The sequence below is a fragment of the Apis mellifera genome, linkage group LG8, assembly GCF_003254395.2.
Source record: "Apis mellifera strain DH4 linkage group LG8, Amel_HAv3.1, whole genome shotgun sequence".
Lineage (NCBI taxonomy): Eukaryota > Metazoa > Arthropoda > Insecta > Hymenoptera > Apidae > Apis > Apis mellifera.
Window position 1 is genome coordinate 6,305,439 of NC_037645.1, and position 27,434 is coordinate 6,332,872.

The 27,434-nt window shown below is 23.0% G+C and overlaps 8 protein-coding genes across 11 annotated transcripts; 3 read left to right on the top strand and 5 right to left on the bottom strand.

Moving 5' to 3' along the window:
• The first annotated feature begins 350 nt into the window (after positions 1-350).
• On the top strand, positions 351-4,516 carry LOC411732 (trimeric intracellular cation channel type 1B.1). The gene is made up of 8 exons (XM_395200.7): positions 351-662; positions 2,054-2,210; positions 2,394-2,489; positions 2,584-2,672; positions 2,830-2,917; positions 2,983-3,103; positions 3,176-3,333; positions 3,466-4,516. Exons 1-7 carry the CDS (start codon positions 542-544, stop codon positions 3,329-3,331), a joined length of 828 nt encoding a protein of 275 aa, XP_395200.2. The 5' UTR covers positions 351-541; the 3' UTR covers positions 3,332-3,333; positions 3,466-4,516.
• Positions 4,517-4,822: 306 nt separating this feature from the next.
• LOC102654641 lies at positions 4,823-9,456 on the bottom strand. Its single transcript, XM_026442422.1, has 6 exons — positions 9,201-9,456; positions 7,875-8,266; positions 7,566-7,808; positions 6,457-7,391; positions 6,157-6,322; positions 4,823-5,716 (listed from the first exon to the last, which is right to left on the bottom strand). Exons 2-6 carry the CDS (start codon positions 8,257-8,259, stop codon positions 4,857-4,859), a joined length of 2,589 nt encoding a protein of 862 aa, XP_026298207.1. The 5' UTR covers positions 8,260-8,266; positions 9,201-9,456; the 3' UTR covers positions 4,823-4,856.
• A 212-nt stretch (positions 9,457-9,668) lies between these two features.
• Positions 9,669-11,472, bottom strand: LOC100577825. The gene is made up of 5 exons (XM_006563845.3): positions 10,891-11,472; positions 10,641-10,813; positions 10,246-10,507; positions 9,997-10,117; positions 9,669-9,933 (listed from the first exon to the last, which is right to left on the bottom strand). The coding sequence occupies exons 1-5, from the start codon at positions 11,224-11,226 to the stop codon at positions 9,719-9,721; spliced, it is 1,107 nt and encodes a 368-aa protein (XP_006563908.1). The 5' UTR covers positions 11,227-11,472; the 3' UTR covers positions 9,669-9,718.
• A 261-nt stretch (positions 11,473-11,733) lies between these two features.
• Positions 11,734-16,114, bottom strand: LOC411915 (mitogen-activated protein kinase p38b). 3 transcript variants are annotated; one of them, XM_003250303.4, is made up of 10 exons: positions 15,829-16,114; positions 15,033-15,162; positions 14,714-14,772; positions 14,468-14,609; positions 14,212-14,374; positions 14,076-14,147; positions 13,036-13,115; positions 12,626-12,704; positions 12,366-12,539; positions 11,734-12,289 (listed from the first exon to the last, which is right to left on the bottom strand). In XM_003250303.4, exons 1-10 carry the CDS (start codon positions 15,930-15,932, stop codon positions 12,210-12,212), a joined length of 1,083 nt encoding a protein of 360 aa, XP_003250351.1. In that variant the 5' UTR covers positions 15,933-16,114; the 3' UTR covers positions 11,734-12,209. The 3 variants fall into 3 exon arrangements, with proteins under 3 accessions (XP_003250351.1, XP_395384.3, XP_006563907.1); XM_395384.7 differs by lacking the exon at positions 13,036-13,115 and adding an exon at positions 13,524-13,603; XM_006563844.3 differs by having other exon boundaries at positions 15,810-16,103.
• A 580-nt stretch (positions 16,115-16,694) lies between these two features.
• LOC409264 (ATPase ASNA1 homolog) lies at positions 16,695-18,455 on the top strand. The gene is made up of 6 exons (XM_006563839.2): positions 16,695-16,929; positions 17,002-17,210; positions 17,353-17,455; positions 17,525-17,675; positions 17,744-18,052; positions 18,137-18,455. The coding sequence occupies exons 1-6, from the start codon at positions 16,802-16,804 to the stop codon at positions 18,254-18,256; spliced, it is 1,020 nt and encodes a 339-aa protein (XP_006563902.1). The 5' UTR covers positions 16,695-16,801; the 3' UTR covers positions 18,257-18,455.
• A 62-nt stretch (positions 18,456-18,517) lies between these two features.
• Positions 18,518-20,623, bottom strand: LOC411916 (2-amino-3-ketobutyrate coenzyme A ligase, mitochondrial). Of its 2 annotated transcripts, none has more exons than XM_395385.6 (7): positions 20,554-20,623; positions 20,273-20,475; positions 19,921-20,207; positions 19,564-19,770; positions 19,115-19,307; positions 18,804-18,981; positions 18,518-18,725 (listed from the first exon to the last, which is right to left on the bottom strand). In XM_395385.6, exons 1-7 carry the CDS (start codon positions 20,573-20,575, stop codon positions 18,568-18,570), a joined length of 1,248 nt encoding a protein of 415 aa, XP_395385.3. In that variant the 5' UTR covers positions 20,576-20,623; the 3' UTR covers positions 18,518-18,567. The 2 variants fall into 2 exon arrangements, with proteins under 2 accessions (XP_395385.3, XP_006563904.1); XM_006563841.3 differs by having other exon boundaries at positions 20,320-20,475; positions 20,554-20,598.
• Positions 20,624-21,276: 653 nt separating this feature from the next.
• LOC411266 (nicalin) lies at positions 21,277-24,092 on the bottom strand. Its single transcript, XM_394739.5, has 7 exons — positions 23,741-24,092; positions 23,473-23,660; positions 23,043-23,372; positions 22,720-22,929; positions 22,203-22,607; positions 21,913-22,133; positions 21,277-21,802 (listed from the first exon to the last, which is right to left on the bottom strand). Exons 1-7 carry the CDS (start codon positions 23,913-23,915, stop codon positions 21,664-21,666), a joined length of 1,668 nt encoding a protein of 555 aa, XP_394739.4. The 5' UTR covers positions 23,916-24,092; the 3' UTR covers positions 21,277-21,663.
• Positions 24,093-24,102: 10 nt separating this feature from the next.
• Positions 24,103-26,643, top strand: LOC411265 (CXXC-type zinc finger protein 1). Its single transcript, XM_394738.5, has 6 exons — positions 24,103-24,360; positions 24,658-24,779; positions 24,856-24,946; positions 25,049-25,269; positions 25,357-25,933; positions 26,007-26,643. Exons 1-6 carry the CDS (start codon positions 24,331-24,333, stop codon positions 26,520-26,522), a joined length of 1,557 nt encoding a protein of 518 aa, XP_394738.2. The 5' UTR covers positions 24,103-24,330; the 3' UTR covers positions 26,523-26,643.
• The last annotated feature ends 791 nt before the right edge of the window (positions 26,644-27,434 follow it).

A 27,434-nucleotide genomic window follows, 5' to 3' on the forward strand; every position in this document is an offset into this window, starting at 1 on the left:
AAGAAAAATACTATAAAGTTATATAAATATATAACAAATTTTTAAAACAAGCAAAAATATCATTATTTACTTATTTGTAAATAAGTTTCTAGAATTTATTTATATATTTCAAAATAAAAAAATATAAAATATAAAATATAAAAAAACAAATAATAAATAAATCATCAGCATAATTAAATTTTAAAAATATTAATTTTTTCTCTGTAATAAATTATGTAATAAAATAAAAATTTAATTTTGAATAATTTAAAATTCTTTCAAAAAAGTATGATAAAAAATGTAAATCCAATCATTTACTGCCATCTGTAGGAATGAGTTTTAATGAGGCCACAAAATTTGTTCGTTCAACGATAAGATTCTAATAGTAGGAATCGCTTCCATAACTAGCAGACGACTAAGTCTAGCAGACGGCGCATAGCTAGCGTCGTTCGCGGGCGCTTGTGACTTTGTTTCAAAATCGAAGATTGTTGAACACCAAAAGATACGGTTTTTGTAAACGAAACTGAAGAGTTAATTGTGAAAAAAATAGAAATCAATCGAAATGGATCCCGAAGCATTCCTGGATATGGCCAATCAGGTCATTAAATTGAAAATGTTCCCGTACTTTGATATCGCACACTGCGTACTCTGTGCATTACACGTCAGAGAAGATTTAGGACCCGGTAAGCCCAAGCCTACCCGACGAATTCTAAATTTAATCTGCCCAGATTCAGCTTATACCTTTTCTAAGATTATGTTTCGCTCCCTACCATTTCTTTCTATTCTTTTTTAACATCTTTATCTTCTTATATGTTTATCTTTTTTGTTATTTTCTATTATCTATTAAGCTTTCTTTCTCATTTAAAATTCAGTAGAATTAAAAAAATATTTTGTATATTTTTTATTCGTAATTGGATGCTAAAGCTTTATCATCATTTTAAATATTTTTATTAATTTTCTATAAAATTATATATAAGATATATATATATGTACAAAAGGTGTTATTTAAATTATAATTTTTTAAAATGTAATAAAAATTATTGTACATATTTATTTTCATATATACTTAACATTATTATTAACAATATAGAAATAAGACAAAAATAATATTTCTTTATTTACTCTATTTCTATATTATTCTTAATTTAACATTCATTAAATAAGAAAATTAAAAATCAAAAAGAAAATTTTTCATCATATTGTCTATAATTATTTTCACATAGTATCTGGCACAATTATAATAATCTTACTTTGTGACATTCAATGAGCTAATCTATTTCAGTATACATCCTTATGGACGCCAAATTTTTTCTCAATTTTTTGCTTCAATTTATTTCATATAATTTTTTATATTGTTATATTTATTTTATTTTAAATTATATAAAAATATATATTATAAATTATATTATAATTCTATAAATATTTAATAAAAATATAGAAATGTATTATATAAGAATATTTTCAAAATTAATGAAAGTTTTATTCCATAACTTTTTTTATAATATAATACTTTTTTGCAATAAAATGAAAGACTAATCTTTAAATAATAAATGATTAAAAAAATCTTGTGTATATCTTATTAATATTTAATATTTCTTATTAATTTAATTTAATACTTATAATATTTCATTTATTGTATATATTATATATCATATACATTTTAATAAATTTTTTTTATAATTAATATCTTGCTATCAGAATCTTTGATATCAGAATCTTTAAAACATATTAAGTAGTATTATTTTCATGTTTATGGCAAGCTGGTATTATGTTTGCATGAATGCATATAATGTATACTTGTAAGGATTCCAAGCGACCTAGTTGAAATAGCATATCTCTTTAATATTTCATGGTGTATTATAAAAATAAAATTTTGTGGCAATTTAAATATTTGTAAATTAAATTTTTATTTTTTTTATATGAAGTTTATTTATTTACAAATATATAAAATTTAAAAAAATAGATTTATTATATTATTATATTAATTTATTATATTTTTTTAAATTGTAAGATTTTGTTAAATTTCATAATTTTTTTGCTAATTCATATTTATATATAATTCTATTAATAATAGGTGCTCAAGCATTTTCTCGGAAACATCCTCTATCATGTTGGCTTTCAACAATGTTGGTAGTGTTTGCAAGTGGTATGCTATGCAATGGTCTTTTAGGAGAACCTATTCTTGCACCTTTAAAAAACACACCACAAGTAATAGTAGCAACCATTGTTTGGTTAGTATAAAAATATAATAGGAAGATTACTTATTAACTTATTAAATTTTAAATTATAAATATTTTGTATGGAAATTGTATTTCCTTTAGATTACTTTAATAAATTAAAATTTTTTTATAATATTTAATTGAACATATACTATAAAAAATATTAATATATAATATTAATTCCAAAATTTACAGGTATGTGATATTTTATACACCATTTGATATTGGATATAAAATTGCTAAATTTTTACCAGTAAAAATTGTATGTGCTACTATGAAAGAAATATATAGGTATGTAAAAAAATAAGTAATTATTTGTTATTTTATTCTTTATTAGTATTATTTTTTATATAACATATTTATATTATTTTTCTATAATTTACAGGTGTAAAAAAGTATATGATGGAGTAACTCATGCAGGAAAACTGTATCCAAATGCATATCTTATTATGGTATTAATTGGAACACTCAAAGGTAAATTCTAATATTAAGTATATAAAGATAAAAATAAAAATATTCAAATATGTAATATATATAAATATATATATAATATATATATATTTAATTAAATTAAATATATATATATATATATATATATATATATATATATATATATACATTTTTTTTTTAGGAAATGGAGCAGGTTTTACAAAACTTTTTGAACGACTTATACGGGGAGTATGGACTCCAACTGCTATGGAATTTATGCAACCTAGTTTGTACGTTTATTTTATTTCTTTTTCATAAAGTGAAATTGAAATAAATATAAAATTTTATCATTTAGCCCTACAAAAGCATCAATGGTTGCATCCATTATTTTCGTCCTAGACAAAAAGACTGATCTTATTTCGGCACCTCACGCACTGGTTTATTTTGGTATCGTTATTTTCTTCGTGTATTTCAAGGTAACCGACATTTTTTAAATAAAATGTAATTTTTAATATCTTTAAGTGCAATTATTATTTATTTCATTTTAGCTATCATCTATTCTACTTGGAATCCATGATCCGTTTGTACCATTCGAAAATCTATTCTGTGCGTTATTCCTCGGAGGAATTTGGGATTCGTTAGCCAAATTGCTGGGCCGAGGCCAAGCTAAAGACGAGAAAGCAGATGCCAAAAAAAAGGATTAAATGTTTGTAAACTTCATTTACGTAATATTAGATAATATTACTTATAATTTTACTATTATATAATTTCAATTTATTTAAAAATTTATCAAATTTATGCAATATTTAAAATAATTTCTCTTATTTTCTTTTTATAGGTACAATTTCTCCAAAATGGATTTTAATATTTGCAATGATTTGATTCACTGAGAATCAATGAATAATATTAATTTAAATTAGTCAAACGATATTCGCATATTTTAAAGTATGACCATGAACAAAACATTAAATATTGAAAGTACAATAATTTATTATCAAACATATTTTAATAATTATAAGTGATATATGTTGAGAAGTATGACTTCCATTGTTAATAATATCAACAGTATTATTTCTGTTGAGAATATAAAACTTGCTAACATAATTATCTTTTTATAATTAATTAAATTTTATCAAATTAACATTATGTAACGATTAACTTCGTTATTTCTATAAAAATATAAAATTATTCATATAAAAATATTGTAAAAGTTAAAAATGTATCTCTTGTTGATTTTTTAATAATATGTATACATATAATGAATGTTTACATTATTAGTTGCCAGCATTTTTCTTTCAAGCAATAAATTTAAAAAAAAAATTTTTTTAAATGAAAAAAATGCTAGAAACTAATAGCGTGAACATCTTATGCATACGCTAAATCATTCATACATATACATATACAATATCTAGCAATAGTAAAAATGTCATTAATATATTTCATTATTAAGGAAAAGTGCAATTTTTAAGTATATAATATAAAACTTAAGTATAAAATTTAATAATGTTTTATTTTAATTCTGATATGTTTTAATTTCTGATATCTTGTATTTGTAAACAAATACAAATAATTAATTATCATACATACTCAGGTTAATAAAATTAAGGTAATAAAAATTCAGATAATAAAACAAATAACAACTAAAATTTAGTATAATGAAAATATAGGGATAATCAACAAGAAAAAAAGTAAAACTTTTTTATACTATTTTATTATAATTAAATACGAATAATTGGTATTTATCATACACATATATAAAAAGAGTTTATCTCTAACTCAACAATATGATATATGTTCATTTACTATGAAAATTAAATGTAATTTTCATATAATATTCCAATTGACAAAATGTTATACATTTTCATACAATAAAATGAAGTTTGTTCTTCCATGTTATATTCTTTCATATTTACCATCTTTATCATCATTTTTTTCTTTTAATATATGCTAAAAAACAAAATAATTATAAAAATGTTATTTTTTAGAGAAAAATTTAAAAGAACACAATTTTATAATAAGAATATAGAATATAAGCATTTAAAAAAGTTAAAAACAAAAAATGAAGATTAAAAACATCAAGATTATTTCAGACATTTATTTTTTCTAAATACATATTTATATTTTTTGTTATAAAATTTAACAATTTAATAAATTTAATAAATCAAATTTTGAGCATCATTATACCAATTATATTATTAATATGTACGTAAAATTAATTCTAATATTTAATTATTTATTTCTTGCATACATATATTTCTGCGATCTTATACACATCGGAATTTTCGAATTAACAACATTATTTGTTACATTAGTCCAGTCATAGAGCATGTTATTTTTACAATTTATATCGCATATATTATTCTTAAATGATTGTTTATAATAATTATCGATTATTTGATTTGCACGTTCCTTGTAAAGAGCACAATTCAAATTAGTTTCGCTCAATTTTTTACAAATAGTAGATGGAATACAAGTAGATCGACCACATGTTTCTATTCGTTTACTTATATATTTCTTTTCATAATTCATATCTGTCATCATAGTTTCTTTATCCGATCTTACTATTGCTTGATTTTCATTGCATTTGATCACTCGAACCAGTATAGGATCCCGTTTTTGAACACCTACGTTTACTCTTTGTCTTATATCTCTTGCTAAGCATGCAGAATCTTTGAACAATTGAGAATCACTTTGAATTTGTATGTCACGATGAAACGATCCATTAATACCAATATCCTTGCAATTCAAATAAGTGCAAACATTCTTATCTGTCATTAAAAACTTTTTTTTCTTGTCCATTATTTTTTGTTTTTCATCCTGTTTTGTAATCGTAGATCGAAATATTGGCACAAATATTTCTTCAGTCATTATCAATTTATTGTTACAGATAGAGGTGTCAATTTTTTTTAAACTAGGTTTTTTTTGAACTCCTTGAGAAAACGATTTTGTACCTAATTTCTGATAGGATTCTTTCAGTTCCTTGATATCTTTCAATTCTAACATCATGATATGACTTTTGATTGCTGACACCATTTTTGTTGGATTGATTAAACAGTTCTCTTTCGGATAATATTTATAATCATCTGGAACTAATGTTTGTTATATTGCAAAAATTAATTAATTTCTATTATGTTCCGAATGAATAAATTTTCAATAAGTATTGTGTTTTGAATTATTCGTATTACATGAATAATATGATGATAGGAATTATAGCATAGAAATTATAGAAATTATATATTATAAAAAATTTAACTTATGTGAATAGATTTAAATATTTTTTTCTTTTTGAAAACTAAAATGTTAAAAACACAATGGTAATATATGGTAATAGCAATTTTATAAAAAAAGGTATATATATAGTTATTTATTCAAAACATATTAATTATAATTTTTTTGCTAAATTATTTAAAATCTGATAAACTTTACGAAACTTTAAATTTGAAAATGATTTGAAAATCTTTGAAAATTCCTGGAGCTTATATTTTATGCTAACAATGAATAAAAATTTATGTTCTAGATTATAACTTACAATCGATTTGTTTTTTTAATTTCCCACATTGCGTTTTCTCTTCGTGTATGAATAATATATTCTGCAAAAGTTGTTGTAAAAGTGACATCACGGAAGGATCTTCTTTACAAAGATGTAATATATTTTTTGGACACGTGTTTATTAAACATGAATCTTCAGATTCTTGTATTGTTAATTAAAATAATTTTATTAATATATATATATAATATTTTAGAATAAAATATTATATAATATATAATATTATTCTTATCATATTATATTTTACAAAAAATTCCAAATAAACATTTAATCAAAATGCTTACTTTTCTTTTTTACACAATGTTTCAAATCCGTATTCCAATCCTTTTGAATATATGTTACAGAATTACACGACTTGGATTGAATTAAAGATGGAAATTTTTCTTTAGAAACGCATTGTACAAAGTTCGATTTAAATTGTTTACTTTCTTTTGTTACACAACCAATATTACGAATTTGATGTATGGACATAGTAGTACCAGTTTCTTTCATGTTTTGTAAAGATATATGACAAGTTAAATTTCCTCGTGATACAAAAATAGTAGTTTGTATTCCTTTCGAAATTTGATCTATAATATTTACTAATACTTCTTTTGATTCTGTAGAACTTTTCTTATATTTATCAGTTTGATTTTGTTTTTGATCAATTTGATTCAAAGTTTGAAGTGAAACACATTTTTTTATTCGACTTGTAGAAACTGTATTCTGCACTTCTTTATCAATATAATTGATCGTATTAGTATCTATATCGATTTTTTTGGATTGATGAATCTTTTCAGGAAAAACTTGTGTTTCTTTCGAGGATGTTTCTAATTTTGGACTCTGTATAAATTTCATATCTTGACAAGCATTTTCTATTGCGAGTGGTTTTGATTTATTTGGATCTGATAAAATTATTTTTAAATGAGTAGAAGCTTTTATGGTATCAAACTGCAATTTATTTGTCATTACGGGAATATTTATTTGCATTGGTGTTTCTATATCATGTTTTGAACTCTTTTTAGAATCAGTATCATATTGTACTTCTGCATTTGTATATGTTTTTTGTTTTTCTTTTACATATTCTACTGATGTTGATTTAGATTTTGTTATTAAATTTTCATTAGATGTATATTTTGGTAATTCCCGTAAAATTTCGGAATCTCCACAAAAATTCACATCTTTTTTTGAACAATAGATCGATAGATCATGGTTGCCCAGAGATTGATAAGGCAGATCTAGATAAAATACATAAATTTAAATTAGTTGCATAAATTATATTTTTTATATAGCATGTTTCAATAAAAAAAAAATTTCAAATTATCATTTCAGTAATTAAAGAGTTAAATTTGATAAAATTTTTAGGTAGTTTTCATTTTATAAAAAAATATAAATCAATTTATAATATGTACTATCACGTGTAACTTTGTCACATCCAGCACAATTAGTATAAATTCCAAAAATATCTTTATTATATGCAGAACAAGGAATATAATTTTTTTTTGAGTTTTCAATTTCCTTATTTTTTATATCTTCCCAACCACATAATGGACATTTTAAAAATGGTGATTCATAAGTCTCATAATTTTTTGTTAAAGAAGAAATATCATTAAGTTTAGAATCCATTGAAGTTTTTGAAACAAGCTCAGGACATTCTAAAATTATAAAAAAAAATAAAGTATCTGCATTTAATTGTTTTATTTTAAAATAATTTTTTTTACCGATTGTTTCAAATTCGGTATCTCTAGTTGGTCTTAAAAGTGATGGATGATCTTCTTTCCGATCTGTTAAATAATTCTCCTTTGGTCTAAATTGTGAATAAGGAACACATCTTATTTTTTTTTCTTTTATTATTGTATTCAAGTTGTTTTTCCTGGCCAAATGAGATGGTTTTTCTACTGATTTGTTTCTCTGATCACAAATTTTTTCATTCATTCTTTTTATGTTATCACTACTTAAGGATTTGATTATTTCTCGTTGCTGAACTCTTTCCTCATCTGCAATTACTTTCATCAACATATCTGCTACTATATTGTACCAACAAAATGGTGATTTATATTCTTGTTGAGATTGTTGTAGAGTTTTAATCATCTTCATTTGCTCCATTTTATATCTGTGTTTATATAATAAATAAAAATTTGATTCTCATTTCTTTTTATATATAATTATATAATATAATAATATAAAATTATATATATAATTATATATAATAATTTTAAATATTTATATATAAATATTTAAAAAATAATTAATTTAAAAATATCTCAAACTCTTCAATAACAAAACTTAATAAACTATATTTGTTTTTCACAACAAATACAGTTTATATATTTTTATTACGATCTATTACTTTTCATTATTTAAATGAAAAGTAATAGATTTGATTTTTTAAAATTAGATTAAATATAATTTTTTATTTCCAAAATCATCAGAAGATTACAATAATTCTAAACATCTAAATTAACATATAAAAAAAATAACATATAACATATAAAAATTTGTCATGCATTCCTTCTTTTTTCTACAAAGTTTAATGAATTTTAGTTTAATGAATTTAATTAAAAACAATAAATATTTTAACTTGGATCATGATAAATGAAAGGATCTGTACATTTTTTCTCATTTAATAATATGAATTATGATTATTATATAGGATATTAATATATATATATGAAACATTTTTGGATAGAATAGATTTTAAAGATCGATACAAAAGTTAAATATACAAAAATATCAATTGAAATTTATTTATAAATCATAAGCAATTTAAATTTATATTGAAAAACATGACATTCGCCATTTCATTTTGTTTTCATATATTTAAGATGTTTATAATTTAATAAATAAGTTTCAATCAATATTCGTTTATACCGACTTTTATACTTTTTTGATCTCTAGAATCGATCCTCCAAAGTGATTCCAAGAATATATTAACATCTTGTATAATCATTTTATTATTATAAAAACAAATTACAGTCAATCATAATATTTTTTGTTTTCTCGCTTATCTCTTCCACAATATTCATTACCAAAAATTCCGATCGTACATTACTTTTCTCTTATACTCTTGATTTGGTGCAAATAATCAATTACAGTAAAGCCAGGTATATTGAGGTCATCGATTATTTTTTGCAATGCCTTATTCTTCTCGTAACAATTATAATAATTCTTATGATAAGGGTTCCAGAGGCATGGATATTGCTCGTATTCTTTTAAAAAATTAATCACTAATTTCTCGTTCCATTTGGATGACATTTTGTAATAAGAATATTTTTATCAACAAATTTTAATACAATATCACTGAAAAAACAGTGTCTATAATTTTATGTACATTTATAATTTTAAATCTATCCACATAATAAAGTCAATTTTGGTTAAAGAATGCAACTGAATTTGATCGCGCGATACATCGAACGAAAGCATTTGTCAAATCATTTTATATTATTTTATTAACTTCCTTTTTGCAATTCTATGAATTAACATTATGATGTTATACATATTATATCTTTTATAGATTTTTTTTTTTTTTTTAATTACTAGTCAAATAAAAATAATTCGTAAATTTTTATTTCCATTGTTTACATTGTTCGAAGTCATAAGAAGAATCGGTCTTAATTTTGATAACTGGAAGACCGCAGCTACAAGTAATTTCCTTATGTAATAGTGTGCATTCGCTACAAGTTGAAGATGTATAACAATCCAAATGTCTTGATTTCATATTATCCAGACGTTCTTGAGCAATTAGGTCTTGTATATGTTTCTCTAACTTAATAGCAACTTCTAAAAATAAATTATATATCACTTTAATAATTATCTTTATAATATATCAATATTAATATTCACCGAAACTTATATTTCGCAATTGAAATGCAATACTCTTGCCGAACATGTCAAACTCATCGATTTTCCTTGCCTCTTTAATATCATTTTCTGTCAAAATATAATCTATACAACCAATATCCTTCTGAAAATTATTTTCTATATTTAGTTTAATTTGTAAATTCTCTAAATTAAATATCAGGAGAGAACTTATACATTTATTTTCGGATCTATAGAATAAAATTTTTAATCTGACAATAAAAATCTATTTACCGGATCATTTTTCATCATTATAGTCATTAGATTTGCAGTGTTAGATATTTCATTTTCTATATACACTTGGCAAGCTGTACATGCAGTTTTGAAATAAGAGATTTCAGTTTGGGTTGCATGCTCTGTATTGATATTTTTCTTGGTATTATTACCAACATCAATTTGAGTTATTTTTTGTGCATGTAAATAATTTTTGCAATCTGTAGGTTGCGAAGTAATAATTTCCTCATGTTCATCCGGGATAAAAAATTTTTCTAGTTTTCTAAAAGTGAAGAAATTTTAATATATTTTATTGTAATATATTAATGTTATATATTATCGATATAATATATATAATATGATATATATGTAATATACATAATATACATATATGTATAATAAATAATATAAGTTACTTGACACGAGTACGAGGTTTAATTATATTCGATTTCTCACAGTAACAAGTTGCATATGAATAATTATAATCCTTATTTAATACTCTTTGTTCTACAGAATTTGAACGTATTCTGTATTGATCGCACATTTCATCACAGTAGTTTCTAAATGTATCTCTTTTATCATCATACTTCTAAATATGAAGTTAATTGTTATGATAAATAAATAAAATTTTTATAATATATTTTATTATAATTGAGTAATATACACCTCACAAGTATCACTATAAGTTGCTATAAATGGAAAGAATAATTGGTGTACTATTGGAAACCAGCTCATTGTTGGACTGTAAAATTTCTCACAAGATATTGCAGCACTAATTTTAGACAATTCATAACAATATTGAGCTTTTACATAAGTAATCCTTTTGATACAATCACAAACTGTTAAACCACAAACGTTCATAGAATTCACGATCTCTTTGTAAGCTTTGTAACGACATAGTTTATTTCTAAAATTTGGGTGAAAAGGATTTCTTAAACACTCGTGTTTACTATAAAGAGTTACTAATCTCAATGTTAAATTTTCGGTCCATGCAATTGGCATGATAAATTGTTTTAATCATTTGCAGCATAATCAGGTTATTTAATCTTTCACTTGTATTGATGCCACAATTTACATATCGTAAAAGCTTTGTGTTCACATCTTGAGCTCATACGAAAATTCTTAGCAAGAATTTCTGTGCTGAAAGAATGCGATGAGCGAATTGCGTTTAGATTATACATTATACAAGACAGGTTAAAAAAATTATTAAAATTTAGAGAAATATATATGAAAAAAAAAAAAAAATGAAAGAATAGATGAAATATATAGTCTCCTTAACTATTGTTTTTTTCATAAATGTATACATAATAAAATAATAAAATGAATAATTTATAATATAACACGAATAACGAGCAACATACAAAGATCAAAAAATTTATTTAGCCATATTTGTTGTTAAAAGCATTATTATAACATATCTTACAGATTAAATTATTTTAAATTATTTTTGTGTGAAATAAGAATTATTTTTAACCATGAATTCAATGCAATATGTTTTTTGTTACAGACTAGAACCAGTGGTAAATAGAATAGAACAAAATTTAACACTTTGAAGCTAAATTTTTATAACTTATTTTCATCAATTTGTTTTTCATATTAAATACTTTGATTTTATGAAAAATATTATTTTAAATTTTAATTATTAAAGTGCACTTGCAGCTTCAAAGTATCCAAACATGTGAATATATGATTCATATACAATTATGAATATGTATAATTTATCATATGTTCAGTAGTTTTATATTCTAAATTAATATACTCAAGGTGAAAAATATTAGCATTTCTTGTACATTGTCATTAACAAAAATATACATTTTGCCTCTGATACAAATAAATTTGTATGATTAACTGTTTCTTATCATATTATATACAATAATTTTTTGTATATAACATACATATTTCTTTTTATAATTATTAATTATTAAGATTATCTTACTATACTATCTTACTTATCTTAATATTACACTTATGCTATCAATATAATCTTACGAAGTAGACTCAATACCCGAAGCTATTGTAGGTAATTGTTGAGGTACAAAATTTATAACTTCATGATAAACAAGTTCTAAAAAAAATAAAAATTAATTATTATATTATCAATATATCACCAATTAAAATTATATTAAAATAATAAAACAAACCTTTCCATTTTTCAACAGGTAAATCCATATCTTCAAAACTTTGATCATAAGGTAAAGATACTGGTTCATCAGTTGGATCAGCATATTGTGCAAGATATGGATGAGCTAAAGCTTGTTCTGCTGTAATGCGTTTCTCAGCATCTAATTCTAACATTAATTCAAGTAAATCTATAGCTAAAAAGTAATATAAAGATACGTTTATTTAATATATAAAAATAATTTTTACATAATTTAGAAGATTTAATTTATATAATAATTACCTAAAGGATTGGCTCCGCGGAAAACATCTTTGAAATTCTTTTTTTTAAGCGGAGGTAAACTTTGTATATAGTTTCTTGCCTAAAACAATAAATTTTTTTGTTACATTTTAATTTTGACATAATATTTATATATTACATTAATATTTAAAATTTATATAAATTTTTTAAAAATTATGTATAAAATAAATTATACCATTTTTATATACTTAATTTCAGTAATAATAATTCATGTTATTTATTTATATAGAATATAATATAAAAAATTTAAAGCAAAATCATATTATGCATAAAATTATTTATTGTAGAGAGAAAAATGTAAATAAATTATGATGAAAAAATTTAGATTCATAGAAAAAATGATTAAAGAAATAATTAAAAAGCTAAACAAAAAATATTGATAAAAAAATTACCTCTTGGCTGGTAATTTTGTTTAAAGTTTCCTCTGTGGGTGTTCCACAGAGTACTAAGACTCGTGTTAGATGATCAATGTCTGCTTAAAGTTAAGGTATGTTTAAAGCATAATTTATATTATATAGAAGGAATAGTAAAAATTCAAATATAAAATGAATTAAATTTACATTTTAAACACTTGTTAACATTTGAAAAAAGTATACACACATATACATACACACCATACACACTCGCACGTACGCACCCACACACACATATCACATTTATACATACAAAAAAGTTCATAAATATTATAAAAAAATCTATTATTTTAGTCATACAATTTAATAAAATTAAATAAAATTTATTAATCAAAAAAATATAAATTAGTAAGAAATATGTAACATGCAAGGCATGTAAATCACAAAATGTTATAAATGAGAAACATGCATTATTTATGATTTTCTCTTTTTCTACTTCTAATTATTATGTAATAAAAATTACTTACCGATTCTGATAATATTTTTTGCATAAATTCGTCTCGTGGAGTACCCAGTATCTCCATTATTAAATTCAGTTGATGAATATCTGCTCTTGCTAAGGTTCCACCACACCTTTTTCTATTTTCACTAAATATTTTGATTATTAAATAAGTATAATAAATAATATAATTTCATGCATTATTGTCTATGAATAGGAAATATGAACATAACAACATGTATGGCTTTTTATATTTATATAAAAAATAATTTCCCTCACTTTTAAACAAAAACTAAATTAAAGCATTTTCTGCCAGCTGGCAAATAAAATATAATGTAATTAATATATTAGTAAAATAAATGAAAATATTAAAGCAAGAAAGAAGCTATGTAGACCCTTAGCAAAAAGCATATTTTTTAATTCTGATGATTAAAAATAGTTAAAGATTTGTAATATTTATTAAACAATTAGGAAAAAAGATTTGTGTATATTAGTATAATTAATTAAATAAAAACATTGATTTTGATTATTAAATATTAATATTCAAAGAGATTAAAAAGCATAATTATAAAAAGGATACGATCTGTTCCCGGAAATAATGTTCGCCCTGTTAATAGTTCAGCCATTATACATCCAACAGACCAAATATCAACTAAAAAGTATAAATATTGTACCATTATATATTAAAAACAAATTACAAAATAAAAAAAATATACCTGTTTGATTGTAATGCATCCAATTGAGCATAATTTCTGGAGCTCTATACCATCTTGTAGCAACATAACCAGTCATTTCATTTTCTGTAGGCCTAGCCAATCCAAAATCTAAAATTTTCAGCTCACAATCCTCATTTACAGCTATGTTAGAAGGCTTCAAATCCTATATTTATAAATAATATATATTTAAAAGTATTCTTTATCACATTTAAATTGTCAGTATCATTTGATATTGTAAAGTAAAGTATTACTTTACCCTATGTATTATACCCGCGGAATGAATATATTTGAGACCACGAAAAATTTGATAAACAAGAAATTGTACATGATCATCAGAAAGCTTTTGAGTTCTTACAATATTATTGAGATCTGCACCCATCAGATGCGTCACTAAATATCTATTAAAAGTATATGTCATTACTAAAACATGATAAGGAGTCATAATCAAGGGATTGAAGAAATATAAATAAAATTATAGTAAAATATAAAATGAAATACTTACACTTGTTGAAAATCTTCTAAAGAAGAAGATGGATGAAAAACATCTAATAAACCAATTATCTGCAATTAATTATATGATTATTTATTATAAAACTTATAAATCTTTTATCTTTATAAGATAATAATCTAATAAAATTATATTATTATAGAATATAATTATTTTTAAATCTAATTTCAAGACAAAGTCTACTATTCTACTGTGCCAATTTCAAAAATACATTATATATATATATATATATATATATATATATATATATATATATATATATATATATATATATACATATACATATACATATTATTCATATTTCTATACTCACATTTTCATGATTCATGTGTTTCAACATACGAAGTTCTCTATAGGTGCGTTTTGCATGTACAGCTGATTGGAATGGCCTAGCTAATTTTTTTATTGCTACTTTCTGACCAGTTTTTGTATCAAGTGCTGAACTAAAAAAAATATAAATATACATATATTATTTATATTATGTTATAATATAATTGTTATAATATGTTATAATATATTTAATAATTAAGTTATTTATAAAGATATTATTAAGATATTTAAATGTAAATAATAAAAAAATAAATATTCTAATTTTGTTTTATCATTTATTTTTCTCTCAATAATTAAAAAATTAAATAATTATTATTGAGTATTAATATAAATTTTAATATAAATGTTGATTCAATAATTTATATCATTTATAAAATATTTTAAATATAAGTAAATAAAAATACAAAATATTTTGCAAAAGAAATTTGAATAATGCATCTCTCATTTAATTTATTTTCGTGAAGCATTGACAAATATTTCTAATTTTAGTTTGATTACAATATAGAATACAATGTACATGAAATATTTACTCCAATAATAATTTTTATTTTAGCTACAAAAAAAGTTAGTTGTAATTTCAAGCGGTATAATGAATAAATATAAGAAATGTCAAGGTTATGATTAATTCTTTGTAATTAAATTTTGAATTATTAATAAGACACAAAATCAGATCGTTTAAAATTATAAATATTTGTTCAAATAGAAAATAATTGAAAAAAATATTTGAAATTAGATTATTGTTTAGATTTTATATCATTACAATTATTTCCTTCCTTTACCACACTTGTCCATAAGCTCCCGATCCTACTGGTGTTAACATTTGATATCGTTCCGGAACCTCCCATTCGGTCCTATTTATTTCGACTTTATGAAACTGCGGCATACTACATGCAATTGTTCACTCAAGTCGTTTAACGAAATACTATACAAATACGAGAAAAATCACAAACACTTTATATTAAAGTTTAGAATTGTATTTTGCAAACAGTTTGTACATTTCTAAATTAGCTCACTATTAAAAACTACTCGTATATCGTATATAAGACTATTCCCTCGATATTCAGTCGATTAATTGATCGATATTATATCGATAGTTGATTGAAATTTTTAACGAGTAATCGATATATTTTTCTCGATATTTTTCCATCGATTATATAAAAGATAATAAGATATATTATATTTTTTTGAATTGTTAGAATTTATTAGATATTTATTATTTTATTTTCAAATTAAGTACTTTAAAAATCATGAAAACAATATTATAAATTCATAATATAAGATTCCATTAAAGATTATAATTTATGAATATTATTTGTATTTATAATAAAAGATATTTTATTTATATAATAATAAAATTATTTTCATTATACTGTTTGCTAAAATAATAAAATTAATAATCCACAAATATTTAATAAAAGATTTAAAAATGTATTACAATAAAAATTTAATTTATATAGATAAAATATAGATACATACTTTATCTATAGAATAATATTCATAAATTAAATAAAAATAAATATTTTTCAATATATATATGATATATTAATATCATGTTTATCAAATAATGTCTATAATGCGATATTTAATTTTCGCCAATATTATATACAAGTTATTTTTATTTTCATATATTCAATAGAACATAGTAGTTCGTGACTCATGACATAATTTCATTGTGTCAGTCTCTTCCTTGTCCAATTTGCAATATTAGTATATGACGTGTTAAAATTTGGAATCGCTATTTTTTGTGATTCGATGAATATGAGTATAAATGACGGAGAAGTAATTGAATACGAACCTTCGGTTAAAAATGTAATCGAACAACAATCATTGCGATGGATATTTGTCGGAGGTAAAGGTGGAGTTGGCAAAACGACATGCAGGTATTATTATAACCTTTAAAACTCGTTTGTTTATTATATATCGATCATTATTTTTCTTGTATTAATTTTTAGCTGTTCTTTGGCTGTACAATTGTCAAAAGTTAGAGAAAATGTCCTTATTATATCTACTGACCCTGCACATAATATTTCTGATGCATTTGACCAAAAATTTAGTAAAGTTCCAACAAAAGTAAAAGGTTTTGATAATCTTTTTGCTATGGAAATAGATCCAAATGTAGGTATTACCGAATTACCGGAGGAATATTTTGAAAGCGAAGCAGGTATTTTGTAAATGTTGAATTTTTAAATTATATAATTTATATAATTTTTAATTTATATAATAACACATTTTTAATTTATATAATAACATTTTAACAGTATAACAGTATATGAATGAATTTAAATTTATATTGCATAAAATAGTTTCAGGAGGAGAAGCAATGAGATTAAGTAGAAGTGTAATGCAAGAAATTGTAGGAGCATTTCCAGGTATAGATGAAGCAATGAGTTATGCAGAAGTAATGAAGTTAGTAATGAATTATTTAATTATTTATTATATATGTGATATTTGTTTGATAGGCATTTATATTTTCAGATTGGTTAAGGGAATGAACTTTTCTGTTGTTGTTTTTGATACTGCACCTACTGGTCATACTTTAAGATTATTATCATTTCCACAAGTAGTAGAAAAAGGTTTGGGCAAATTAATGCGTTTAAAAATGAAGATTAGTCCTTTCATTACACAGGTTAGAAAAATTTAAGACAATATATAATTTAAACTAGTAATTCTAATTTCAAATGTATATAATTATAGATTAGTTCATTATTGGGCATGACAGATTTCAATGTAGATACATTTTGTAATAAAATAGAAGAAATGCTCATTGTCATTCGACAAGTTAATGAACAATTTAAAAATCCTGATCAAACAACATTTGTTTGTGTATGTATAGCAGAATTTTTGTCATTGTATGAAACAGAAAGACTTGTACAGGAATTAACAAAATGTGGTATAGATACTCATAACATTATAGTAAATCAGTTATTGTTCTTGAAAGAAGGAGATGTACCATGTAGACTTTGTCTTGCTAGGCATAAAATACAAGATAAATATTTAGAACAGGTAATTTTATATTATATATATTTTATAAATATTGTAATTTAATATAATTTGAAATTTTAGAAATTAATAAGCTTTTTTTTTTAGATAATGGATCTTTATGAAGATTTTCATATTACCCGACTTCCTTTATTAGAAAGAGAAGTTCGAGGAGTTCAACAGGTTAAAGAATTTTCAGAAAATCTTACTAAGCCCTATAAGCCTTAACGCTTATATGATTAATCTTTCATAACTTTAATATATAATCAAAAATTCTTTAAATTAAACAAATTTTATACATATGATAAAATTCATATAGAAAAAGATTATGTTTTTATTTATAATATTTAACAAGGATAATTTATCTTTGCATTATTAAAAGTTTCAGTTGATGTATTAAATATATTAAACATTACTTGATTAATTATATTATTGTATTTTTATTTATTTTTTTTTTATTACCATCAATTTGATTAAGTAATTAATTGATAAGAAAAAATATAAATTTAATAGAATTTCTTATAAGAATAACAAAAATATTATTTAATAATTTTAAGTTTTTTTCCAACATGTATAAATGCATTTACAGCTTGTTTTATATCATCTTGTGAATGTGCAGCACTAATCTGAACGCGTATTCGTGCTTTATTTTTTGGTACAACAGGATAATTAAAACCAATAACATAAATTCCTTGTTCTATAAAAAATAAATTATTATATAATACATATTAAGAAAAATTTATATATTACAAAATTATATATCATAAATATTTACCAATCATTTTATTCGCAAATTCATTGGCCAACTTTGCATCACCTATCATAACAGGACAGATAGGATGATTATCACCACTAATTGTAAAACCTGCTGTTTTCATATTATTTCTAAATAGATTAGTATTATTTTTTAAACGATTTAGGAGTTCTGTAGAATTTGTTATTAGATCCATGACCTATATAATATTTAAAAAACAATAATTTGAAATTAAATTTTATTAATAAATTAATATAAAAATGTTATTTTTTTAAATATCTTCCTTATTGTTATTTATAAATTTAAGAAAAATTATCATATTTTTAATATACCTTACTTGCTGATGCAACTACAGGAGGCGGCAATGAATTTGAAAATAAATACGGTCTGCTACGTTGTTTTAATAAATTAATTAATTCTTTTTTACCAGTTGTATAACCACCTGCTGCTCCACCAAGAGCTTTGCCTAATGTGGAATTAATTATATCAATACTTCCCAATTGATTAAAATAATCTTCTGTACCTCTATAAAGAAATTATTAAATAATATTAGATATTAAAATAGACTTTATTAAATTTATTATTATAATTTATTATTAAATTAAATTAATTGATTAAAAATATAATTTTTGATTATTGTTAATATATTATTACTTCTAGCAATATTTTTTGAAAAAAATTTTCAGAAGATTTAAAAAGATGATAATTTATATTTATAAAAGAAAAAAAAGCAATTGTTTATTAATTGATTATTTAATGTAATATATGTCGAAATAGCTACCTTCCTGTTTTTCCAAAAAATCCAGTAGCATGACAATCATCCACAAAAGTAAGAGCATTATATTTCTTTGCAAGTTCTAATATTTTTGGTAATGGTGTGACAGTACCATCCATAGAAAAGACACCATCAGTTGCAATTAGTCGTAAACGTGAAGACATACTTTCTTGTAATTTATTTTCTAAATCCACCATGTCCCTATGTTTGTACCTTCATAAATGTTATATATTTTATTTATTTAATATGATATATATATGTTTTTACAATGTTTATAAAATGAAAAATATAAAATCCAATAATTTTATACATAAAATACATAAAATAATGCATTATATTGTGTAAAATACATGTTTTACACACCTATATTTTTTTGCTTTACATAATCTAATACCATCTATAATGGAAGCATGATTAAGTTCGTCACTTAAAATAGCATCTTCAGATGTTAAAAATGTTTCAAATAGCCCAGCATTTGCATCAAAACAAGATGCATAGAGAATAGTATCTTCTCTATTATGAAATTGAGCAATTTTTTTTTCTAATTCTACATGAATTGTTTGCGTACCACATATAAATCTTACAGAACTTAAACCTGCTCCATATTTGTCTAGAGCAACTTTAGCAGCAGAAATGACTTCTTTATTGTCCTAAATTTCAAAAATGAAAAATTGATATATTAATATGATAAAAAATAATTTTATATAATACTTACTGATAAACCTAAATAATTATTTGCGCAAAAATTTAGAGCTTCTGTACCATTTGCTAATATGATTCGTGTTCGTTGAGGCGAAGCAATTATTCGTTCTTTCTTCCAAGTACCACTTGCTTTTATAACTTTTAATTCTGGTATTATACACTCTGTCAAAAGACTCATAAATCTTTCTAATATCCATTTATTTCTAAATTTTAAATCTGTAAAAATGAACATTTAAAAATAATGTTTAACATTAACAAATATTATTTTATTAAAATCTAATAAAAATAAAATACTTTTCTCAAAAATAGAATTCATATTTTGATATACTTTATATACTTTATATCGTTATATCTATAATTCCTGATATTGAATGATATCTGATTCTGAATAACTGAAAGTATAATAAACTAGTCAAACCTGTTAGGTGCATAGTAATTTTTAAATTTTGCATATTTTTACTTCATATAAAATGATACATAACATTCTATATTGAAAAAATATGCTGAAAAATATATTAAATAAAATTTAATAAAATGACTTAGTACTTACTTTTAATATTTAAGTGAAAGTAAAAGAATAAAAACCAATAATTATTTTTATTATGTTTATTTTACAAGCTTTTTACATTTCGTCCCTATAATTGCATTAAATAATAAATCAATAATATTTGTTATATTTTATTAGCATTCAAATAGTCTCTAAATTTTTTTGCTTTATCTAAGTAACATGTTTATAATACTAATATTTGGCAAATATTTTCTAACAAGAAAAATTTTAAAAACATTTGTTTTGTTACATAACACTATCTGTAGAATTACTTTAATTTATATATATATATATATATATATATATATATATATATATATATATATATTCAATATAATAATAAGAATACTATATACTATTGTAGATATGATGATTATCATTAAACAAACTATTTATATTTAATTAAAACTAGCATTCTATACACAACTTGGAATTATTATCATTAAATACGTTAAACATTCTGTATTTGCTAAAATTTTCCAGTCTTTTGAGTTATAAATTGCATTTTGAAGTCTCACTATTTGGTCTGTTATTACTTGGTCTTGATTATTATTCTTATATAATAATTTATTTAAAAATGAAAAGTTTTTTCTGAATAACTTTGCTATATCCATTATTTTTATTCAAGAAAGTATATATATGAACGAAAATTCAAGTTGAAATTAAGGAACTATATAATATTTACAGATTTAAGATACAACATATAGATGATTTTTAATTTAAGATTAATATGAGCAAAAATTAATGTATATAGTTTTGTTTGATACTTATACTTATTATATTATATATTAAATTCATTAAAAAATATTTAGCGAATTTTACAATATAACAGAAAACATTGAAATATTAACGTAATTTCATGACGATTTGTTCTTTATGGAAAAACGGGTTGCCAAAAAATATGCCCGTGGGAAATTGTGCACAATTACATAAATAATTCCCAGATATATAATTATGGCAATTGTAAGAAAAAGATCGAATACAGCTGGTTTTACGCTGGAATATAATAAATTATATTATCTTATATTTAAAATATAAATAAATATACATATATATCTTATAAAAAAATATATATAAATAATAACGAATGAAATTATAAAATTTACCTGTATACATTTAATATTGCTTTTGTAACATCATAAAATACAAATTCTGGATCTTGTTTGTCAGGACTATGAAAAGTAATTTTAACATCTCCAAGATATCTAGTCATTGCTTCTCTCAATGTGTTAACTAATATATTATTTTTATCTGCCAATAATGGAGCAGCTCTTGGTTGCGACGCTAAATAACTAAACCATAAAGATAATGATTCCTTAGAAACATCCTAAAAAAGTAAAATATACTAAATGAAATATTAATTTATTTTCTTACTGCTTAAACAAAAAATATATACCAGAGGATTGATGAAAATTTGACTGGAACTTAAATTGTACATATGTCTTGCTAATGCTTCTGCAATTACTTGAGTATGTTTATATAGTTTATCTATTTGTTTCGTTTGAATCACATCTAAGATTGTTGTTCTAATTGGATCTTCATGACTTTTTAAAGTAGACAAAGTTGTAGCTGGTAATCTACGAATGCTATATCTTTCATGTTCCCAAGCTAACGTTTCTTCAGCTAAATTAATTTTTTTATGTACACCTTCAACAGTAGTGATATTTAATAACTCAGATACAGTTTTAAGTTCTTTGTAAAAAAGACCACCTGTGGAATTTTCTTTAGGTGGTTTTGACACATGCACATAAAAATTATCACTAGTAGATACTGTGTCAAGACAAATGACATAAGCTGCATCCTAATATATTAAAAAAAAATAATAATAATATTATATCATATTTGTATTTAAAAATATTATTAAAAAAATATAATAGAGATATTTAAACATTAGGAAACATAATATACAATACTTGTATTATTGAGCCTTCAAGTCCATCTAATTGATCTTCTAGCCATTTTTTGCTACCTTGATAATTAAGTTTACCAGCACCAGTAACAATAAAAACAAGATTATATTGTGGTCTTGATCTACTAGTAGAATATAAAATAGAAAACAATCGTGCTATTTCTAATAACATTGCTACACCAGATGCATTGCTATCTGCCCCAAAAGACATTTCCTATTGAAAATAACATATACATAATATATATATAAACATTTTATTTTCAAAATTATATTATAATTATATTAATAATTATATATTTAAAAAATTTATATCAATAGTTTACATACAGGTGCAATACCAGCACTATCATAATGTGTTACTAAGGCTATAGTTGGTAATTTTTCTTCAGCTCCATTACCAGTTAATTTTCCATGCAAAGTAGCTATTTTAACATCTGTTTTAGCTAATGCTTGCCCAGTTGCTACAACTACTTGATAACCACTAGCAGATATAGAATTGAACATTGCTTCAGCTGCAGAATTAGCTTTTTCATCAGTAATAAAACCATTAGAAAGATCATCTAAGATTGCTTGTAAATCTGGATGCCAAGAAGTGAAATATACTGGAATTGTTGTTTCTGGTCCAAACAGCATAGATTCTTCTAGATTCATAATATGCTATAAATAAAAAAATAATAAATAAATAAACAAGTACAAAGCTATGAAAATTTAACTTCATTGATTTTATTAAAATTTATGAAAAATAAGCTTAATCAACCTGTTTTTCCTCCAATGTTAATTCAGTGAGTTTTTCTGGTAAAATTACTATCAAAGCTCCAGCTTTATGTTTAATAGAATGAAACAAGCTAGGAGTAAGATTTAAAACTTTTGTAACTACACAGTGCCTAGATGTGCTCCATCCTGTAAGAGATCTTGCTTCCAGAGAAATAGGAGCATTACGACAACCTGTATATAATTATGAAAATTATATAAATTAATCAATAAAATCATAATGAAATGAAAATAAAAAAACATTATTTTTTTACCGTGTGGCACACCATGCAAGTCATACTGGTGCATTCGGTATACGGGAAATTCATGAGATGCTGCAACTGGGTTAACTGGAGAAATAATAATAAAAATTGGTAGAATTATTAATAAATAATATGGCAAATATCCTCGACATAATTCAGCAAAACCATCACATTCTTCTAGCCACATATTTCTCTTTGATTTCACTTAAATATATTTAACAGTGTAAAAATGTAATTCTTAATTATTCTTATTGACCTATCACCACGCGATAATCCATTCTTTAACTAGTAGCGCCATCTCTTTAAAAAATGTTTAAATTTATCATACATTGTTACCGATAACGAAGTGAATTTGTTAATAGCTTTTAATATTATGTCTTTGAGAACATTGAAATTTCTTTATATATATTCTCTATCTCGTTTGTGTTGTATCAAAAGTAGTTAAATAAAATTGGGCACTTTTGCAGTACTTAATTTATCATGGTGGAATTATATTTTATGCTATTATATTAAAAATCCAATTTTTATGTATATTGTAGATTGTAAATTATCTTTAAATAATAAATTTTTGTAAATAAAATATTAAATAATAATATATAGCTATGGGTGATAAAAGACAACAAAATTTATCGGTATGTATTCAAATGTTAATATATAATGATTTTATAATGATTTTTTATTATATATATATTTAGAGAAAGATGATTTAAATTTAATATTGAAAATTTTTAACTTTATAATTTTTTAGTTTAATTTAGTTTAGTTTAGTTTAAAATTAGTATAAAATCATATTAAAATAAATTTTTATTTAATATTTTATTCAAAAAACTATTAAATATTAAAGGTAAAAGTTTAAAATAAATATACTTTATTTTTCTTTTTTTTTTTAATTTATTTTTAAATTACAAAATAAGAGTTTTATTTTATAGAAAGAAGAAATAGCAAAACAATTTATGCTACCAGAAAGAAAAAGTAAAATTGCTACATTATTGAAACAGGATGGTCAAGCATATTGTATTTGCAGAAGTTCTGATAGTTCACGTTTTATGATGTAAGATATAAATATTATGATATAAATTATTTATATTTTATTTATTGATGCTAAATAAAATTTATATAAATTTTAGAGGATGTGATGCATGTGAAGAATGGTATCATGGTGATTGCATAAACATAACAGAAAAAGATGCTAAGCATATAAAACAATTCTTTTGTATTGTAAGAATGTTGTATTTTTTATAATTTAATTTATGTTCAAATATATATTATTATTAAATGTATATATATATATATGTATATATATAAATATATATATTTTAGCGCTGTAGAGATGAAGATCCCACTCTAATAACACGTTATAAACCTCGACGAACTGAACCAGAAGATCGTAAATACAAGAAACATAAAGAGAAAGAAAGAGGACATAGATATGAATATGATGCACCTTGGGATCCTATAGCAGTAAAAAAATCATCAAAACGTTGTGGAGAATGTACAGGTTGTTTAAGAACTGAAAATTGTGGAAAATGTGATGCATGCAGGTAATCTTAATATTAATAAATAATAATATAATAAATAAAGTAATTTGAAATTTCTTTTTTTTTTACTGATTATTATTTAATCTTTAGACACTTGAAAAAATTCGGACCTTCAGTTAGATTAAAACTTAGATGTATACAAAGAACTTGTAGAGTATTAGGGGATCCTTTGAAACCATCAAAAAATTTCAATAAAAGTTCTAAATTTATCAAAAAACGAAAAAGAGATTCTAGCAATGAAAGGAATGAACTTTTGGAAGTACCAAGACATTGTTATGGACCTGCTTGTACAAAACAATCTCGACCAGGTAGTAAATACTGCTCTGATGAATGTGGATTGAAATTAGCGACTAATAGAATTTACCAAGTATTGCCTCAACGGATACAAGAATGGTCATTGACACCATGTATTGCGGAGCAAAATAATAGAAGACAATTAGAAACAGTTAGGAAACAACAACAAGATGTACGAAGAATACTTCAGGAGTTAGATAAAAGACATTCAGAGTTGGATAGAATTGTTGAACGTGCAAAACATGCAACAATTGATCCCCAGACTGAAGTAGATGATAATGATGATACAGAAATGAGCATGTATTGCATTACTTGTGGTCATGAAATTCACTCGAGAACTGCTATTAAGCATATGGAAAAATGCTTCAATAAGGTAATAATTTGAAATATATACGATTCTTTAGACATTTTATTAAAAATTAAATCAAATACATTTATTTTTTTAGTATGAATCTCAAGCTTCCTTTGGTTCAATCTTCAAAACTCGTATCGAAGGACAAGTAATGTTCTGTGATTTTTATAATCCTGCAAATCGAACTTATTGTAAGAGATTAAGAGTTCTTTGTCCTGAACACTGTAAAGATCCAAAAATTAGTGAAACCGAAGTTTGTGGTTGTCCATTAGTTACAAATGTATTTGATATGACTGGTGAATTCTGTCGAGCACCAAAAAAAAGTTGTGTAAAGCATTATGTTTGGGAAAAATTAAGGCGAGCAGAAATTGATATGGAGAGGGTGAGACAGTGGTTAAAAATAGACGAATTAGTTGAACAAGAGAGACAAATAAGAGCAAATATGGCTACACGTGCTGGTGTTTTAGCTTTAATGCTTCATTCTACATATAATCATGAATTAATGGAACAAATGACACAAGAACAAAATAGGGAACAATTAGAAGCTATGGAAGAGGAACTACAGCGAAGATATGGCTTGCTTCAAAAGGAGCAAACTATAGAACAATGATTATTTTTATCAACTATGTCGAATTTGTTAACATATCTTTTAACGTGTTCAATACTATATTTACATCAATATATTGTGTATTAGTGACATAGTGAAAATTAAAAATTTAATGAATAATGTCCGTATCAGAAATGATTTTATTCTAATAAATTATGAATTTGTAAAATAAGTATTATTAAGAATTGTAAAAAAAAATTTCTTTTTAATGAATTATAAAATATGACTAGTTAATTCTTGAAATTTAGTTATAAAAGAAAAGATGTGTAATGAAAAAAAGATTCATAGATTAAAAACATTAAAAATATAAAATTGAGATACTGTCTCGTGAAATTTTTACTATAGTAATATAATTATTTCATTTACTAATGATTTACAAATTTGAAAAGGGCATTATAAAAAAAAATTATGAAAAATAGCAAAAATCGTTTTTGGCTCGACTTTGTATAATTATGTATTTTTCTTTATTTATAACGTTCAATTAAACTTTTGTAAATTCAAATTTATAATATAATTTTTCAGTATCTATTTTAGTGTTCACAATATATCATTTCACATTATATGACTGCACATGTGAAATAAATCAGTAACTCGTTATATGAAACATAATTCCAACATTTCTAAAATTTACCACACTTTAACTTCAATAAATATATTACTTGCTTAATTTTAACCAGTTAAGTTCCGACTCGTCGCTAGAAAGGATACTCTCTCAAAATACTTTTGAATTACAATAAATTCCAATCATAACACAAAATATTACATATTCTGATACAGTACAATCTTTCAGTTTTATGCTGTATATACATATAAATATATATGTATATATATTTTGAATATCTATAATGACACACATATATTTTCTGTGTGTGGTGTGTGTATGTGTGTGCGCGCACGCGCGCGCGCGTGTGTACA

Bases quoted from the DNA above. Each gene is read 5' to 3' on its own strand.
- LOC411732 (XM_395200.7), top strand. From the start codon at position 542: ATGGATCCCGAAGCATTCCTGGATATGGCCAATCAGGTCATTAAATTG. The intron at 2,211-2,393 runs GTTAGTATAAAA...CAAAATTTACAG, and splicing joins ATAGTAGCAACCATTGTTTG to GTATGTGATATTTTATACAC. The intron at 2,918-2,982 runs GTACGTTTATTT...TTTATCATTTAG, and splicing joins GAATTTATGCAACCTAGTTT to CCCTACAAAAGCATCAATGG.
- LOC102654641 (XM_026442422.1), bottom strand. From the start codon at position 8,259: ATGGAGCAAATGAAGATGATTAAAACTCTACAACAATCTCAACAAGAA. The intron at 7,392-7,565 runs GTACATATTATA...TATTTTATCTAG, and splicing joins TGACAAAGTTACACGTGATA to ATCTGCCTTATCAATCTCTG. The intron at 6,323-6,456 runs AAGCATTTTGAT...TAATTAACAATA, and splicing joins ATTGTGTAAAAAAGAAAAGT to CAAGAATCTGAAGATTCATG.
- LOC100577825 (XM_006563845.3), bottom strand. From the start codon at position 11,226: ATGCCAATTGCATGGACCGAAAATTTAACATTGAGATTAGTAACTCTT. The intron at 10,118-10,245 runs GTAAATAGATTT...AATAATTTTCAG, and splicing joins TAATGATGAAAAATGATCCG to AAGGATATTGGTTGTATAGA. The intron at 9,934-9,996 runs GTGAATATTAAT...ATTTATTTTTAG, and splicing joins ATTGCGAAATATAAGTTTCG to AAGTTGCTATTAAGTTAGAG.
- LOC411915 (XM_003250303.4), bottom strand. From the start codon at position 15,932: ATGCCGCAGTTTCATAAAGTCGAAATAAATAGGACCGAATGGGAGGTT. The intron at 15,163-15,828 runs GTAAAGGAAGGA...TATTTTTTTTAG, and splicing joins GGAGCTTATGGACAAGTGTG to TTCAGCACTTGATACAAAAA. The intron at 14,610-14,713 runs GTAAGTATTTCA...TACTTTTAATAG, and splicing joins TTAGAAGATTTTCAACAAGT to ATATTTAGTGACGCATCTGA.
- LOC409264 (XM_006563839.2), top strand. From the start codon at position 16,802: ATGAATATGAGTATAAATGACGGAGAAGTAATTGAATACGAACCTTCG. The intron at 17,456-17,524 runs GTTAGTAATGAA...TTATATTTTCAG, and splicing joins AGTTATGCAGAAGTAATGAA to ATTGGTTAAGGGAATGAACT. The intron at 17,676-17,743 runs GTTAGAAAAATT...ATATAATTATAG, and splicing joins TTAGTCCTTTCATTACACAG to ATTAGTTCATTATTGGGCAT.
- LOC411916 (XM_395385.6), bottom strand. From the start codon at position 20,575: ATGAATTCTATTTTTGAGAAAA. The intron at 18,982-19,114 runs GTATATTAAAAA...AATATTATATAG, and splicing joins TAGTTGCATCAGCAAGTAAG to GTCATGGATCTAATAACAAA. The intron at 18,726-18,803 runs GTAAATATTTAT...TATTTTTTATAG, and splicing joins ATTTGCGAATAAAATGATTG to AACAAGGAATTTATGTTATT.
- LOC411266 (XM_394739.5), bottom strand. From the start codon at position 23,915: ATGTGGCTAGAAGAATGTGATGGTTTTGCTGAATTATGTCGAGGATAT. The intron at 23,661-23,740 runs GTAAAAAAATAA...AATTATATACAG, and splicing joins CTTGCATGGTGTGCCACACG to GTTGTCGTAATGCTCCTATT. The intron at 22,608-22,719 runs GTATTGTATATT...TTAATATATTAG, and splicing joins TTGAAGGCTCAATAATACAA to GATGCAGCTTATGTCATTTG.
- LOC411265 (XM_394738.5), top strand. From the start codon at position 24,331: ATGGGTGATAAAAGACAACAAAATTTATCG. The intron at 24,780-24,855 runs GTAAGATATAAA...TATAAATTTTAG, and splicing joins GATAGTTCACGTTTTATGAT to AGGATGTGATGCATGTGAAG. The intron at 25,934-26,006 runs GTAATAATTTGA...TTATTTTTTTAG, and splicing joins TGGAAAAATGCTTCAATAAG to TATGAATCTCAAGCTTCCTT.